General features: G+C 41.9%; 2 protein-coding genes across 2 annotated transcripts in view; one reads left to right on the forward strand and one right to left on the reverse strand.

Moving 5' to 3' along the window:
- Window positions 1-2,820: 2,820 nt before the first annotated feature.
- The window catches only part of RPIA (ribose 5-phosphate isomerase A), a 38,108-nt gene continuing 22,734 nt past the window's right edge, over window positions 2,821-18,194 (reverse strand). The window contains exons 5-9 of the mRNA XM_024552382.3: window positions 17,660-17,724; window positions 16,361-16,429; window positions 15,521-15,662; window positions 10,843-10,942; window positions 2,821-3,718 (exon numbers count right to left, since the gene is read on the reverse strand). Coding sequence (XP_024408150.2) covers window positions 3,621-3,718; window positions 10,843-10,942; window positions 15,521-15,662; window positions 16,361-16,429; window positions 17,660-17,724 — 474 coding nt within the window. The 3' untranslated portion in view covers window positions 2,821-3,620. The remainder of the gene's footprint in view (window positions 3,719-10,842; window positions 10,943-15,520; window positions 15,663-16,360; window positions 16,430-17,659; window positions 17,725-18,194) is intronic.
- Window positions 14,291-15,479, forward strand: LOC112297565 (shieldin complex subunit 1-like). Its single transcript, XM_024552337.3, is given in 2 exon segments — window positions 14,291-14,695; window positions 14,697-15,479. Coding segments are annotated over 2 exon segments (186 nt in total). The 5' UTR covers window positions 14,291-14,621; the 3' UTR covers window positions 14,809-15,479.

An 18,194-nucleotide genomic window follows, 5' to 3' on the forward strand; every position in this document is an offset into this window, starting at 1 on the left:
TCATGAGAAGCGGTTGTCATGGCACCAATGAAGTCTCTGAAAGCAGGAGCTACATCAGAGTGACTGATCCTTCCACCCCAGTGCCCAGTACACAGCAAGTACTCAATACCTATGAATCAAAGGGAAAGTTGATTACAGACTGCTAGGGCCCTCTAGATCCTGGGGTCAGCATACCTGAGGGAAAAAAATGCAGCCACTGACAGTCAGGAGCTGGCACTGCTACTAACTGGCCTGGACCCCACAGATAGGCTGCTGTGTTCTCCTGTGGAACAAAAGTTTCACACAGCAACATCAGACAAGGCCACTCGGTGACTATGAGAAATGAAAACAAAAACCAGATGACTCCATAGTCGTATCTCAACACAGACGAAAGATGAACATCATCCAAACAACACAAAGGACCAGCCAACCCTGCTAAGGAGTGAATGCTGTTGCTTCACCCAGTTCAGCATTACCCTCACTCCATTCTTCTCACGTTCTCAGTAAAAATTAAGATAACCAATCAAAGAACACTCCTGCTTCCTGAGATCTAATCCAGAGCAAAGCCCTCCTTCCTTGAGTCCTTCCCCAAAGCACCATACAGAAGCTTAAATCCTGTGTCCTAACACTCTCTGACTGAGACTCTCTGCAATTCCCCATGGCATGTGACTTCTCTCATTCAAAGGGCCAGGAAACCCAACCATGCTGAACTACATTTCCTGAAGAGTCTTTGGCTGAGGGCACTAATGACCTTTCGCCATAAACATCCCTTCCCCAGGCTATGGCTACCACTGTGCCTCTATTCCCAGGCCTGGGAAAGGAAAAAAGGAAATGAGCACAGAAGAGGAGAAAATTCAATGGTAGCAAAGATAACTTCTACAAATGGAACCTTCCCATGGCCACCCCTAGGTTGTACAATGTTCTACCCTTTCTCCCACTAAAGAAAGCCCATGAGGAAACAGAAGTTAATATTAAAGGCACAAGCACCTACACACACACACACACACACACACCCCCAATAAGCCATTTCACTAACTTCAATACTTCAACCAATTACTTGTAACTCCAGTAATGATGGACATAGCAGTTAAGGAACACAACTGTAAGGTATTCACAGTCACAACTACCCGGAATTAGGAGCCTGGCCTGAACATGTTACTTAAGCTAAGCCTGTTTCTTACTCTGCAAATTATGAGACCACATGCCATAAAGTTGCTGTGAGATAACAGGACAAAGGCCCAGAACAGCACCTGGCACACAGGAAGTAATGACAGGTAGGACTCTGACACCAGGGTTACCTTATAACCACTTCTATCTATGGCCCATCTCTTGCCCACTCTGTTGACAATGCCTTCGCGTAAACTCCTTTTCATGACGGCACCTCTGTCAACCTGCCTGTCTTGTCCAGCAGGCTGGAAGCATCTGGAGGACAAGAGCATGCTGAAGCACAGGCACTGCCTTACTCTTCTATTTCCCTCCCCCACCAGTCCCCTTAGGAATATGCATATGATGGAGACTCAGAATCTAAGTTTCATGAATGAAGAGTATAAAAACTTCATGAGCTACAGTTGAAACCAAAATTGAATAGGTTTTGTTCAAGTCCAAGTGATTTTCCCCTTTGGTCCTTCCCAGGAATGTGGCAGTTCAACTTAGTTATAAACCTTTCCCCAAACAGCCAACTTGCAGCTTGCCCTGTGCCCTCAAATTGATCACCAGCCTGCAAATTTTTTCCATCCAACTTATCACCCACAAGATCACATTTAGTAACAATTTTATTGACGGAACTTTAATTACCTCAAGAACAAACTCCTGTATATGTGTCCAAAGCAGAGCAAGTGTTTTTGTATTCTTCAAGAAAAACCTCATATTAACACTTAAAGGAGCTTCAGTTTGGCCACAGGTTCAAGTGCCCAAGAAACCAGCTGAAAATTTACATGTGATTAGAGCATGCAGGTGTTTTTCAGAAACCCAGGATAATTTTGTTTATCTTTATTCCTGAATTTAATCCATGTCAGAAGAGTTTTAAAGGATTGTTTCAAAAATCAGTTCTAACAAATTTTCCCAAGATTTAGTGCCCATCTGGTGCAAAAATTACCTTTCATCCAGACCAAAATAGTCTTGAAGAATAAAACAAAACACTCCTTACAACAGGTTTTCTAACAATGTATGAGGCAACTACTTTTAAAGAACACCTTGAGAGTGAAGACAAAGAGAAGGAATTCAATAAGGAAAAGAAAGCCTGATTAACTTTTATTCTGCAACTGAATTTAGCTGAAATTTAGATGTCAACAAGTTTGGTAGCTAAAATTCAAGCTTCAAAACAGAGGGTAAGCCCACTGATCCAAGTATTGTGCAAAGTCAGCATGGGGGAAATTAGGCTTCTCAGATGGATTCCTGAGTCCCCTCTAAAATCATCACTGAGCTGTTCACAGCCTTTCCTTTCCCTGTCTATGAGGCTTTCTGGACAATTCACTGCTCATTAGGCATACATTGAAGATGACAGTGGAGGGAATAAAGATGAAATCCAGGTCACCCATTTTCCTGCTTGTCCACTTCCACAAGTAAAGGTTTGAGCAATATAAAAACTTGGAAATAATTTGTGCCTTTTGTTCGACTGCATCATCTTCAACTAACAAAGAAAATTAATGTTTTGTTTCACAAAGGTCTATGGAATAAAACTGACACTAAACTCTCTCAGAAATAAATATTTACCTACTCTTTGGCTCAAAATTTCTTGAGTAAATTCCACCTCTTATCAGAGATCCAATGTAAACTGGGTGAGCAAAATCGATTTCCATTTTACTGCAAAACTGCTGCAAATTCTATAGCAAAGACAAAGAGTAAGAATGGCACCATACTGCTTTATTTCAACCCTCAAACAATATAAAGAGGTGAGAACTTCTGATGCTGAACCATGCAGGTAATAACACAGGAACAGATAAAATGTTAACAAAAAGACAATCATTTAAATGTGTTTCTCATTTCACAGCAGTACTAGCAAGGATTTCTGGCCAATTGCTTCCAACAGCAGGGGTCTGGATGAACCCCCTGATCTTAACAAAAGAACCACCACGTTTTCTCCCTGATAGTTTACATTCACTACACACCATACCACTACATTCCCCAGACTTTTGTAAACATCACATTAAAATATGTAACAAGGTATCATGCATGGTCACAACAAAAAGACTAAAAAAAGAGAGTATGATAGAAAAATAAACTCCAATGTTTCTAGTAAGGCATCAGGGAATCACTGCTGGTTGGGCCCTTCACTTTACCAATTTAAAGAAGTTTTGATTTATTCAGCAAACTCAATATTCAGAAGCTTAACCAGCAGGCTCAAGTTCAAAAGACAATTCCCTTCTTTTTTTTGGTAAGTGTTTTATATAAAACATGAAATCAATTTCCACTTTATTTTAAAAACTGAGTATTTTTAATAAAAAAAATATATGTTTATATTTCTCTTTTTAAAAAAAAGACATTTAATAACAATACTTGAGAAGTCTGGATTTAACTGCCTGGTCCCCACGCCACCGCTGTCCACCTGGCACAGAGACATTAAGGCAAAGGCTCCTGGAGAGGCATGTCCACTTGGCTGTGGGCTACAGGCTCCAGTTAAGTACACTCCACTTCTAGCAGGGTCAAGAGAAAGGCTTCTCCTTCACGTTCACTGAGCCATCCTGCATTCCAAAATAGACTCTCTCAGCCATATTGATGAATAGGCCCGTGTCCACCACACCTGCAGGACGTAAGATGGAAGGCAGCATTAAGTTTCAGCTTCCCAAGGCAAGAAACAAACCAAGGATCATAAGGTCAGTAGAGGCAATAGTCATTAGCAATGCTGGACAAATGAAGAGAGATTCTGATTCTTTTTATTTCATCTTAAAATTTCTTTCTCCACTGCTATCTTGGCTTGCTTTCTATCTTTCTATGCCCACAAGTGCCAAATTTTTTTCTGTCTCAGAGCCTTTGGCCATATTCCCTCAGTCTGAACTAGTCATCTTTGAGAGCTTCAAGAGCTGGCTCTTCGCTGTCCTTCAGACATCATGACTAGTGATCCTTTCAGCTTAAAGGTCTCCTGTGACTACTCTAAGCAAATCACACTCCTAGTTATTCTAAATCACACTGCCAGCCTTTGAAGTTTTCCCCACAGAGCCGAAGAACATATTTTCAACAAAAGACCCACATCAAAATATATAAAACTCTCTCCAAATCAGTAAGACAGACAACCTAGTAGAAAAATGGGCAAGACTCAGCAGGAGTTCACAAAAGAGGCTTTCCAAAATGCCCAATAAACATAAAAAATGGGGGTCAAGCTAAACAAAAAGGAATGCAAATTAAAACGAGACACCACTGCATGCTCACCAGAAAGACTATGATGAAATGCGACAAGGATGGAAAAACATTTCTATATGTTGACAGGAGTAAATTGGCAAACCATTTTGGAAAATGTTTGTTATTATATTTTTTTAAGATTTCATTTATTTATATTTAGACAGAGGGAAAGGGAGGGAGAAAAAAAGGGAGAGAAACATCAATGTGTGGTTGCCTCTCATGCGCCCCCAACTGGGGACATGGTCTGCAACCCAGGCATGTGTCCTAGACTGGGAATTGAACCAGTGACCCTTTGGTTCACAGGCCGGTGCTCAGTCCACTGAGCCACACCAGCTGGAGCTGTTAATATCGTTATTAAAGACGAATATATTCACACCTATGATCCAGCAATTCTAAGCTAGGTATTTAAGCAACTGTTAGGCATACATATGGTCATCAAGAGACATGTACAAGAATGTCCATAGCAGTACTTTTCCTAATAGCTAAAAACTGGAAAACACCCAAATGCCCATTAAGAGTAGAATGACTATACAAGCTTTTTTCCCACACACACATAATAGAATGGAATCTATTCATCAATGAGAACTACCTACAACTGTGAGCAACCTTTAATGAAAATATTTACATAATCCAGTTAACCCTTAAACAATTTGGAGATTGTGGGCACCAACCTCCCTCCTGAAGGGAGAAAAGGCTGAAAATTGAAGTATAACTACAGTTGGCCCTCCAAATATGCAGATTCCCAACCGTGGATTTGATCCTTGGGTGGCATGGGTTTGAACTGCCAGGCCAAATTGAAAATTCTGCATATAAATGGACTCACACATTTCAAATCCTGTGCTGTTCAAGTATCAACTGTATAGACACAACTGCTATGAGACAATACTGTTCAACCATCAGAAAAAAAAGTAGGATGAGAAAAATGGCACCTGCATATGTTGCTGATAAGACAGGGAAACTGGTACAATCCCTGGAGGGCAATTTAACACCATCTAGCAACACAAGATACACTTATCCTTTGATCTAGTAACTATCTTCTAACAAAGAAATGGAAACAGATATCCCCTAGTGAGGATCTGGTTAAATAAATTATGTAATAGCTATAAAATGAAATGCTATGCAGTTATTTTATAACACTGCCTTGTTGGAAATGAACCTCTGTAGCTTTTTCTTATCTAGGGAGCTCTTTATCTTTCTTTCAACTTTAAATGACAGCCATGCTGGGGAAAGTAGCCTTGGTTGTAGGTCCTTGCTTTTCATCACCTTGAATATTTCATGCCAATCTCTTCTGGCCTGAAATGTTTCTGTTGAAAAATCAGATGACAGTCTTATTGGATCTCCCTTGTGGGCAATTAACTCCCTTTCTCTTGTGGCTTTAAGATTCTGTCTGTCTTTAACCTTTAGCATTTTCATTGTGTCTTGGAATGGGCCTTTTTGCATCCATCTTGTTTGGGACTCTCTGTGCTTCCTGGACTTGTATATCTATTTCCCACACCAGGTTAGAGATGTTTTCAGTCATCATTTCTTAAAATGGTTTCTTTATCCCTTGCTGTCTCTCTTCTCCAACTGGTATCCCTATGATGCAGATGTTGTTACACTTGATGTTGTTACAAAGGTTCCTTAAACTATCCTTTTGGGTTTTTTTTTTTTTTTTTTTTTTTTTTTTTTTTTTTTTTTTTGCTGAAAGCATGTTTTCTGCTACCTTGTCTTTCAAATCACTGACTCAATACTCTGCTTCTTTAATCCGATGCTGACTCCTTCTAGTGTATTCATTTCAGTTATTGTATTCTTCAGTATTCTGGTTCTGTTTTAGGATTTCTATGTCCTTTTTTATGCTTACTATCTAAGTTGTCACTGAATTCATCCATTCTTCCCCTAAGTTCCTTGAGCATCCTTATAACTATTGTTTCAAACTCTTTATCTGGTAGATTGCTTGCCTCCATTTCATTTCATTCTTTTTCTGAGGATTTCTCCTCTTTCATTTGGGGCATGTTTCTTTGTCTCCCCAGTTTGGCTGCCTCTCTGTGTTTGTTTCGGTGTATTAGGTAGATCTACTGTATCTGTCATGGTATGGTGGTCTTTGGTAGTAGGTGACTTGTGGGGCTCAATGGCACATTCTCCCTGATCACCTCAATTAGGTAATCCAAAAATGTCCCTTATGTGGATTACATAAGCCCTCCTGTTATAGTTGAGCCTTGACTGCTGCTGGCCCATCTATATATGGGAAGATGATCCCTGGGCTAGCAGACCCCAGCCACAGTGTTTGAGCTACTGCATGGGGGCTGACCCCACAAGGTAGAAATTGCCCCAGCAAGGTCTGGAGCCTGCAGACATCTCCATTTGAGTGTGCCCCTTATGGAACTAACTGGCTTGTGCTCCTATGTATTCTGAAGCCAGTCACTGGACGTTTTGGTTCTGGGGCCTTTCAGAAGAGACTCCAGTGTAAGACAATGTCAGGCACTGCCTGTGACTGGCCCTGTGCTGCCTATTCAGAGCTCCAAAGCAATCCAGTTGGTAGCTGCCTCTCCTAGGCCTGTGTTCACACGGGAGGGGCCAAGCTGTGCCCTGAGGCTGACTCCACCAGTACAGAGCAGGGCAGGTTAGCAAAAGACCCAAGGCACTAAAGACCTGGCTCCCCCAGCTGGCTGCCTGTTAGCCACCGAAAGAGCCTCCTGCAGTACATGAATTGCATGAGGCAGGTTCTCAGCAAATCACCAGTTAACAGCAGGTGGTGTTCATCAGGTTGACAAACATTCAAACTCAGCACCAGTGCTAGGTCTGCAGTCACTCAGAAAAAGCCTCCGTGTACACCAAGGCCAGCCAAGGGCCTGGGGACCTTTGTGGTGGGAAAGGGTCTCAGGGAGTCATCAGGCCCAGAGTAAGATTTGATCATGTGGGAGAAAGGCTCTGTACAGAAACGGCATCACCATTCAGGGTACGTGGGGAAACATGGCCTTCCCTGAAAGCCACACAACTCAGTTTTTCCCTATGTGTCTCCAATACCCCCAATCTACCTGGACCTCCTGGAGAGCCCCTCAAGAAAGACTGCAATGGGGGCCCCGGCTGGATGCAGCCAGCAGGATGAAAGCTTGGCAGAGCAGGGCCACAGGGAGTCGGGAGGACAGGCCTAGTCACAGTTATTTTAAAATGAATGAGGGAGCTCTTTTTGAACTATTATGTATAATTTCCAAGACAGGAAAAACTAGGAATCAAAACCTGTATCTAGTGTGCTTGCACTTGTGTGAAAAGAGGGCAAGGGGAGGGCTGATTTATTGACCGAAGAATAACTCAAGAAGATACAATTTTGGTAACACTGGCTGACTCTAGACAGGGAAAGTTGAAGGGGTAGAAGAGACTTCACTGATTACTCTTATAACATTAAACTATATAAATTCAAAAGGATAAATAAAATCAAAACTTCTAGAGACACTCCTCCAATACATAAACAAATAAAATCATCTATCTTCAATGAAAAGCCACCAGGTAGAGAACCTGATGAAACACAAAGGTCGCACTAAACTTGTGCCGACATGACTGCAGCCTCCCAAAAATAAGTGGCCACTCAAGACCCATCCTTTTCAAAAGTTCTGTAATACAAGGTGACAGCTTCCATCTGATTCGAGACAAGTCAGAACAGGTTCAGAGAATGTTTTTGAAAAAAGAGCAGAGACAAATGGCAGCAGTCTAAGATCTATATGAAAGCAACCTCTCCTCAGGTCACTGAGATGAAGGAAATGACTGACCCCACCCCCCTTCAAAAAGTGGGCAGAGCAGAGGTAGCTCAATGTGAACACAGGGAAAGAACCCCAGTAGCTTTGACCCTTCTACAGAGCCTGTCTGTTCTGGGTGTAACTCAATGGAACACCCAAGGGAATGCACACTTCAGCTATCCTCTAAGTTACTTAACAAATGCACACGGGACAAGGGCAGGGGAACAGGGACAGAGAGGGAAGTTTGCCCTGCTTCTCCTCCCTTGATCTTGGCCCAGCGGCAATCATTATAATGGGCCAAATTGGGAAGAGAAAAGAGAAAACAAACCACAGAGATGATCCTGGTCGCACTGTACTAAATGATTTAATGCCTCTCTCTTTTCATTTTTTTCACTTTAAGTTCTTAAAACTGTGGAAGAAAAGGGACCACATGCTAAATAAGCCTGACAAGGTCAGGGGGGGCCTGCATGACAATCTTGCAAAATCGGGAGATCTAAAGTAATCACAAAGGGTGGTCTGAGATTAAAACCTATTAACTAAAATCAGTTCATGGCAAGTAGTCATGCCCTAGGCTTGAATCTTCCCTGACAAAAGTCAATCTATCTTAATTGACCTCAACTACTATCCTTTTGCATCTACAATAACATACCTTCGGAATGTCAAGATAACTTCCCTTTTTCCAGACCCCTCCAGGTACAACCACCACAACAGAACAGAGCCCACAAATCCCCTCACTGTTATTATATTAGCTGTTGACTGTTAAGGATCCTGTACCCACCTGTGTAAAAGAAGTATGTGTCTCATTTTACTTTTATCCAATCCCAGGTTTCCCTGCTTTGTTTTCTCCCACCTCCCTAATCTATCACCAATGGATTTCATGTAACCTCCATATGCCTTCTCCTTTGATTGTGATGCATGTATAAGGTGCAAAATTGTCATTTTCCTAAGCATTTTCTCAACTTGTTGAGGTTGTGCTTCCCGACAATTGTCATCAATTTGGCTCAAATAAACTCACAAAAATTCTCTCCAGGTTTGAATGTTTCTTATATTGACAAACCTCTAACCATCTCTATAATGTAACTGGTACTTGCTGAGGTGGAGAGCAAAGTATGGAAGAAAGTTTCTCACGAAGGACATCTCAATGGCTCAAGAGCCAAGAAAGGTCTGAAGAGGAGTAATACAGCTTACCCTAATGGGTACTGCAAGAAATCCTCCTATAGAGGAGCAGTGCTGACACTGGTCAGGCATTTCCTACCTGGTCTCCCGGGTTTGTCTGCATTATCGTTAAGGCAAATGCCCCCATTTTACTAACAGTGACCTATATGTCTTCTCTTCTTCCTGTCTTCTTGGCTCTTTAGTTCTTCCAACAAAAAAATAACACTGAGAGAATAAGCATAATTCAGCTCATCTTTTTTCAAAAAAGATTTTATTTATTTATTTATTTTCAGAGAGGCGGGAAGGGAGGAAGAAAGAGGGGGAGAGAAACATCAATGTGTGGTTGCCTCTCACATGCCCTCTACTGAGGACCTGGCCTGCAACTCAGGCATATGCCCTGACTGGGAATCGAACCAGCAACCCTTTGGTTTGCAGGCCGGTGCTCAATCCAGTGAGCCACACCAGCCAGGACTCAGCTCATCTTTTTGATTTAAGAAATCTGATACAAAATTGTCAATGGAAGACTAGAATAGTTAGCTAAAAAGTAAGGATGGAAAAATTAGGTCTTTGTTACACATATACTTGTACTATTTTCAAATCCAAATAGCATGGATAACTCAGAATCTAGCATATTAAATCGATGAAGATAGAGTATCCTTTTTTTTCCTAGGGATATACTCATTCAACAAACACTGCACTGAGCACCATTTAATTCAATGAATCCTCCTACAATCCTAAGAGGTAGGTGTTAGAATGAGCCTCTTTCGCAAAGGAAGAGGTACTACCTGCACAGAAGCCACACTGAGAGAGCAAGGGTGGGTTAGGACCCCCTCTCAGGCAGTCTGCTCCAGGATCTACTCTCAGACACTACACTCTGCTAAACTGACCTTATCCACCTTATCAGTCAGTTATGGCCCACGAATACTCCTTGTCATGAAGTATTCCCAGTTAAAATATTAGTCTCACAATATCATAACACCAATATTTCCCACCTCTCCCTCCTCCTTTTCATCCTCTTGTATGAGCTCTTAATATCTACTCCAGCCCACACTCATAACTCACCTCTACACTGCCCACCCAGCTGCAGATCCCTAATAAAAGGTACACCAGAGGCTCTCCACTGCTTCAAATGTTCATGTCACACAACACCCTCTTAGAACTGGCTCTCAAAGAAGGACGGACTGAAAATTCAGGGTCTAGAGACAACCTGGGGCACTTTGGTGCTATAGCCCTTGGGCAAATCCTTTAACCTTCCTCAACCTCTGTCCTCTCTGTAACTATGCAATCAAACTGGGGAGTCAAATGAGACTCTTAAACACTTAGTGCAGTGTCTAGATTACACTATGCTGAGGCAGACCTCAAAAGCCACCTCTCTCCCATAATACCTCCCTACATTCCCCAAAAGAAACAACTTCTATGCACTCCAGACTCTTGGTATTCCTCTAGCAGAATTTCACACATGTCCTCTTATTTGTAGGAATGGCTTCTACATAGCCACAGTTTCCCTCAGGTTTAAATTGCGTTCTCTAGGTGGGAGTATTCCCTGTAACATGTAGCACAGTATCTTGCCTATGGTCTGTATCTATGAATATTCCCTACTGCTTAAGCAAAGGTTCTGAGAGGAAAGGCTCTATGCAGAGAAGGTGAACATCACTCACATTACCTGGGATCATTTTGATAGCTGTGTTAACTTCACTCCATTTGTGAACCCGGTCAAACTTCCAGTCCAGGATAAAGTTCCCATTATCCGTCACCACAGGACCCTAGGAGATAATTTTCCATATTTACCAGGTACGAAGACACAAATAAGAAGACAGACAGGAAAGTGGAAGCAATAACCAAAGACAAATATCCTAATCAACTCACTCCAACTGGTGCTCCCACCTCAAGCTCTCTAGAAGGTAGTGCTGAGAGGCAGTAATGAGAAGAGGTCGGAGTCAGGATCTGAGTCCTAATGCCACAAAGGTCCGGACCTCAGAGGAGCCATTAACGTCTGTGAGCCTCAGATGCTCAACTGCCAGAAAGGAGGCAATAATCCACACTTCACAGGCAGCATATATATAAACCACAAGGGTCAGCACTGACCACGGGGAGTGCTCATGGTGGAAACTGAACAATTCTCAGCTATTATTAGACTGAAAACTACAGTAACAGACAGGCTACCAAAGGGCACAATACTCTCAAGGGCTTCATATTAAGTACCATGAATAATATAAAATGAGACAATGCTATTTAACCCTTCAACCAGGCAGTCCCATCAAAAAGATAGGAAACAGATATGGTTCCTGAGGTGAAATAGGTAGGGGGTAGTTTTAGTTAATTAATCCAGAATTCCTCAACAGCTTTGGGCACTAGAAAATGCTTAGGACAATGAATGTGACAGAGCACTGTAGTCAAAGGCAAAGAAATGAGGGCTCCTCTCCAGACTGGAGAAGGTAGGTGCTCAGTTAAGACCTCCATTAACGCAGGATGCTGAGGCTCTTGTCTGGAATAACACTAGCTATGAGAGGGAACCTCCAACGTTCTCCTCCTGGTCTTTCATCTACAAACACAGCCAGAGTCAAAGACCTGTACAACCACTATGATTAGGAAAATGATTTTAAAAAGTCACGATAACACATTAAAACAAAAATGTGGAACTTCTGGTCAAGATGGTGACATAGGCAGACATGGCTCACCTCTTTGCATAACCACATCAAAATTACAACTAAAATATAGAACAACTACCCTGGGTGGTGTAGCTCAGTGGATTGAGCACTGGCCTGCGAATGGAAAGGTCTCCAGTTCAATTCCCAGTCAGGGCACATGTCTGAATTGTGGGCATGTGAGAGGCAACTGATTGATGGATCTCTCATACATTGATGTTTCTTTCTCTCCCTTTCTTTCCCCCTCTCTTCCCCTCTCTCTAAAAGTAAATATATAAAATCTTTAAAAACATAAAATATAGAACCATCACTCAAGAACATCAGAAATCAGGCCAAATGAATTCTGACAATGACAAAATACAGGAGGGATATCTTGGGAGTGAGGAGTACTAGACCCATACCAGGTCCCCTGGCCAAGGATTCCAGTGCCAGGAAGACAAGTCCCCACAACTTCTGGCTACAAAACCCAGCAGGATTGAGTCAATGGAAGAAACATCTGGAGACCCTAGCAGTTCCTCTTATAAAACCCACAACACGGACTCGTCTACTCAGGCTTATTCCCTCTGAGCTCCAGCACCAGGGTAGCAGCTTGAACAGCACCAGTGGTATACAGGGAGAAGCTGAAGTGGCTGGCATCAAGGTGAGCAGAGGCTACTGTCCCTTTGCTAAACCCTCCCTCCACAGAGCTGGTGCCACATCTAAGACTCCATCAACTTCACTAACACTTCTGACAGCCTTGGAGAGATCCCCAGAGGCTCTGCCCCACCCAATTTATGGGCCCACCCTAGCTGCTTTTCCATAGGAATGGCTGGTCTCGGCTCCTAAATCCTATCAAGCCAGCAACAGCTGGCTTCAGTGAGCCCTGACTACAGCCAGATTAGTCACAGCTTGGCTTCACCTAGGAATCTCCAAGCCCAGCACAAGCAGCAGCCATCTCAGATTGCTTTAACGCGCAGGTGGGGTGCCCTGGGCAAACACAGGTCAGGGCTGACCTTGGCCTGTATCATCCAGGAAACCCCAGGGCCAACACACCCAGTAGACAGGTACTAACTACATCAGAGCACCACCACCCTGCCCCTGCACAGCTGATCCTCCATGGAGGGTGGAGGTTGGTGGTCAGTGGTCACAGCCAGTCTTTGCAGCTGACTGATCTGAGTAAATCTCTCCCATTGATCTGCCAACAGCAACCAAGGCTCAACCATAAGAGGAAGGTGTACTCAGACCACACAAAGGGCGCACCTCGAGTACACATCTTGTGGGATAGAAGAGGCTGTGCCATTGGATCCTTCAGGACACCTACTACATTAGGCCACACTACCAAGACACGTAGTCAAAGCAGCCCTACCTAATACAAAGAAACAAATGCAGGGAGTCTGCCAAAACAAGGAGACAAAGAAATATGGCCCAAATAAAAGAAGAGATCAAAATTCCAGAAAAAAAGCTAAACAAAATGGAGATAAGCAGTCTCCCAGATGTGAAGTTCAAAACACTGGTTATAAGGATGCTCAGTGAACTTAGTCAGGACCTCAGCAGCATAAAAAAGACAAGGTCAGAAACAAAGGAGACACTAACTGAAATAAAGAACAATTTACAGGGAAACAACAGTAGAGTGGATGTAACTGAGAATCAAATCAATGATATGGAATATAAAGAAGCAAAAAACAATTACTCAGAACAAGAGAAAAGAATCCAAAAAATGAGGATAGTATAAACAGCCTCTAGGAAAACTTCAAGAGGTCCAGCATTTGCCTCTTGGGGGTGCCAGAAGGTGAAGAGAAAGAGCAAGAAATTGGAAATCTATCTGAAAAAAATAATGAAATAAAACTTCCCTAATTCGGTGAAGGAAATAGACACGCAAGTCCAGGAAGCATAGAGTCCCAATTATGATGGATGCAAACAGGCCCACTCCAAGACACATCATAAGTAAAAGGCCAAAGGTTAAAGATAAAGAGAGACTTTTAAAAGCAACAAGAGAAAAGAAAGTAATTACCAGATGGGATGGGGAAGAGGGAGAATGGGTGAAGAGGTGAGGAGATTAAGAAGTACAAATAGGTAGTAACAGAGTAGCTATAGGGATGTTAAGTACAGCACAGGAAATGGAGAAGCCAAAGAACTTGTGCGTATGACCCATGGACATGAACAATGGTGGACGGGTTGCCCGAGGAAGCAGGGGGTGCTGGGTGGAGGGGGGCAAAAGGGGAAAAAATCAAGACAACTGCAAGAGCGTAATCAATAAAATATAATTTAAAAAATGTATCAAGGAAGAGGTACCGATAATCTTTTTTTTCTACATCTCCCATGCTTTTTATATAGTTATATTTACACCATAGTCTTTGGATTATTACTTTTGATTTTTTTATTTATGGGTAAGAAAAATAAGTTCATTGCAACCCCCTTTAAAAGCTGAAGAAAAACATTTGGATTAACTATCTGGAATGTATTCCCGAGAAAGGGTTCACATCCCCCAAGAAATTCTACTTCCTCTCAAATTTAACCAAAGAATGAGAAAAGAGGAGGAAAAAAGAAAATTATACCATGAAACCTGAAAAACTTTATGTCCCTGGGGGCTTCCCAAAGCCCAGGTTTAGCAGATGTTAATCAGGGTGGCTTCAGGTCTAGGCTTCAGGTATGGAATAGAAAGGTCAGATCACCTGAGGAGTGTCAGCCCCTCAAGCTCCATTAAGTCTTATCTACAAGAATTTGAATAGAGCTAGCACTCTAAAGATAAACAAAGAACCTATTTAAAATAAGAAAATGGGCTTCTGGATTCCAATTTGCTGCTCTTGCCAGGTGGACTATGGCAGCTCAGGAAGTCACTCCAGACAGCCAGTCAGAAAACAATGCTTTGGAGCTTCCATCTGCTTGAGACATGAGATTACATGCTGCAGGCACCCAGCCAGGAGGCCCACAGCGAGGCTTTTAGTTCTATAGAAGCCCTTTCTATTCCATCTTCTTCTGAGGTGGATCCAGGAAAAAGAACTTGAAAACTTGGCTGCAGTGGACTTGAAACTACAGAAAACAGCTTTGAAGTTCAGTGGCAATCCAAGGGGCTGATGGTTGTTGGAGCCAAAGGCCGTTTTAAGAAGCGGGCTTCTCATTATCTATTTCCCACCATTTCACTGAAAGACACTATTTATTTACCCAAAGGCAGAAAGTAGAATTTACTGTTCATTAAATGCCTGAGGTAATTAGAAATGTCTTTAATTTTTGCCAGAATGCCATTGAAAAGAAGAATAGCATAACTTGTAGCATATTCTTTCTTTGCAAAATTGACATATTAACATTCCTGTGAAAATGACTGTGCTAACATCCTTGAAAAAATGTATTTTTACAAATAATAAAATAATTTAAATTATTTTAAATAAAATCATTTAAGTAGTAAATACTAATTATTTAAATTTATAATTATTTAAATAATTATCCATTTATTATAATGAAACAATTTGAATTATTTTAAATAAAATCATTTAAAATAAAAGATGCACCTGAAGCAAAAAATAAAATTAAATAAATTAAAATAATTAATAAAATAAAATAAAGTAAATAAAAGCCAACTGCGCAGTTCAGGCACAGGCGACCTAACTAAAGCAGAAAGAACACTGAGAACCTATGGGCACTGAAGAGCTTTTACATCACAAGTGCTGATGTAAGACGGAGAACCTGGCACGTCCTCCAGAAACCTCCACAGCCACTTACTGCCTTGTTGACAGCCATGCGAAGTTCAACCACACCTCCAAACTTCTGAATCACTGCTCGGCTCACTGGGACATAAGCCATAGGGATGACCTCGATGGGGATTCCCTTGTGCCATTGATCCCCAAGGTTTTTCGAATCTTTCCTGGAAGTAAAGAGTCAAAAACTATGATAAATATAATAGGCTCAATGGTACAGGTAAACACCAAATTCAGGAATGGGTTTAATTATATGGTGAAAGGGCACAGGAGGCAGGCAAGGGTAAGTATACAGAGGTTTTAAATGTATTTGAAATAACTATGACAAAAATGTTACAATATGATATGACTAGCTTTGTGTGGTATACAGGTGTTTGTTATTTATGTTCTTCCTACAGCTATATTTCAAAAGTAAATACTTTTTTCCCCTCTAAATTAACATGCTCAGCACAAGTGCCTTCTACCAGATTCCTTGAAGAATCTGAGAGCCAGGGCAAAGACTATCTACAACACGAGCCACATGTGACCCCGAAAGGAGGTCATGTGTGCTGAGTCATCGCTCACGGGAAGCAGTGTTTGCCCTGCTTCCTCTGAGGCTCTGTGGATCAAACGACTGACATATGAGGACGTACTCTGTTAACAAGGGACACAAACTGTTTCCTCCTCATTCCAAAGGATACATAAATACCAATACCTACCTTCAGCATAGGCTGAGTAGAAATCCTCCTAGACACTACCCTAAGTCTGAGATATGAGTCTCATAGTCAGGCACTCCCTCCTGTTCTCTATTTCCTCTTCTATAAAACGGGAATGAGGCCTGAGGTCCCATCTATCTCCTTGGTGGATAGGACACTAAGCATTATACCTGAAATCAGCAATCACGATGAAGCGACTAGCATAGCCTGCCACAATCTTCTCCTGAGTCAGGCAGCCTCTAAGGATAGGAGGAAAAAAAAAAAAAAGAAAAATGAACACATGAGTAAAACAAAAGCTCAATCTGGGAACTAGTCAGATACAGAAAACCCAAATCCACTCAATTCTGGCACTTAAAGAGAAACTTACTTTTTATATCTTAAGGGACATGACCCACCTCCATTATGCTGTGCAATGAACTGAACTGTGTCCCACTCAAATTCTAAGGCTGAAGTTCTAACCCCCAATGAGACTGTACTTGGAGATGGGGCCTCTGAGGAAGTAATTACGCTTAAATGAGGTAATAAGGGTGAGGCCCTGGTCTGACAAGATTAAAGTCTTTATGATTAGAGATACTAGACAGCTCACTTACTCTCTCCCCACTATGTGAAGATAGTGAAAAGGCAGCCATCTTCAATGAAAGGGACTCCAGAACTGCCAGGAATTTCCGTTGTTGCAGCCACCCAGGCTATGGTATTTTGTTATGGCAATGAAGCTAAGACATGCTGCTTCTACTAAATGGACTATGGGAAGCTTAGCCTGTATCTGGAAGAACCTAGAAATGGGACAGTGGTTCCCAGTTAGGCCTGAAGTGCTGTGCTTAGGAAGAAGTCATCTGAGCATGGAATGAATGGGGTGGGGTCTATAGCTTAAAAAATAAAATAAGCTTAGAACAACCTGGTCAAAGGTTATTTGACAAAGTGATAAAGCAGAAAGCACATAAACAACTGTGTGTCATTTCATAGTCTGCTTGATTCTAAGAACCAATGAAACACGAAAACTTGCCTTCTTCAATTCATCCTTCCCTAACCCCCAAATCAACACTTAGAAACATCCAATAAATGTTTTCTAAATGAATCAATAAATGTATCACTAACTTCTCAGAGATAAAAGCAGCTTTAAAGCACATACCACACACTGGTACCGACAGACCTAATAATTTAGCCGCAATAATATGCTTGCTTTAGCCTGCAAATATTTAAAGCTGGAATCAGAAAAATGCAGACACAGAGAACCCATTAAGATGAATAATTTCACCTTAGAGGAGGCCCAGGTTCCCAGTCACCAGATTTTGCAACTAATGACCAGAAATGCCAATTTGGCAGCTCCACAGCCATAGCTATCAATACCCTAGTAGAAAGACAAACTTAGGTACATCACAGTGGAAATTTGTTTATTTTGTAACCCATTTTGCTTTGCTAGGGATTAACTGGCAGATACTCTTTAGCAAAAAAGTTGCCACAACACTCACCCACCACCCTTGATGAGATTGAGGTCAGCATCTACTTCGTCAGCACCATCGATGGCAAGGTCAATCTGTGTCAGAAGGAATGATAAAAACACCACTAAGAGCCTTTTGAGAGAAAGCTCTGTGCAAAGCTTGAGCATACAATAGCTTATCAGACCTTCAACATTTGTTTTTAACCAATCCAGACACTGAGGCTCTGAGAGGTCAAACTGTTCTAGAGTCACCGGGAAACAAACATGGGGCCTGGGAACCACACCCGGATCCAGCTCTTACACTCCCTTTTCTCACTGACAGGCTTCTCTGTGCACAAGCTGGAACTGTGGAGATGATGCAATCTCAATGTGGGTGACATCACCCCCAAGTACAGTAACAGATATACACATATACCTGCGGTATTAAAATCTCATTGGGGAAAGAAAGGGAGATCACAGAGAAAAGCTCAGAAACACTGATTCAAAAGTCTCCTTAGTGTTGTGGCAAAAACAGGCAATTTCGAGGGGACAAAGAAGACCCAATGAAGAGTTATAAAGCTGACACA

The sequence above is a fragment of the Desmodus rotundus genome, chromosome 3, assembly GCF_022682495.2.
Source record: "Desmodus rotundus isolate HL8 chromosome 3, HLdesRot8A.1, whole genome shotgun sequence".
NCBI classification, from domain to species: domain Eukaryota; kingdom Metazoa; phylum Chordata; class Mammalia; order Chiroptera; family Phyllostomidae; genus Desmodus; species Desmodus rotundus.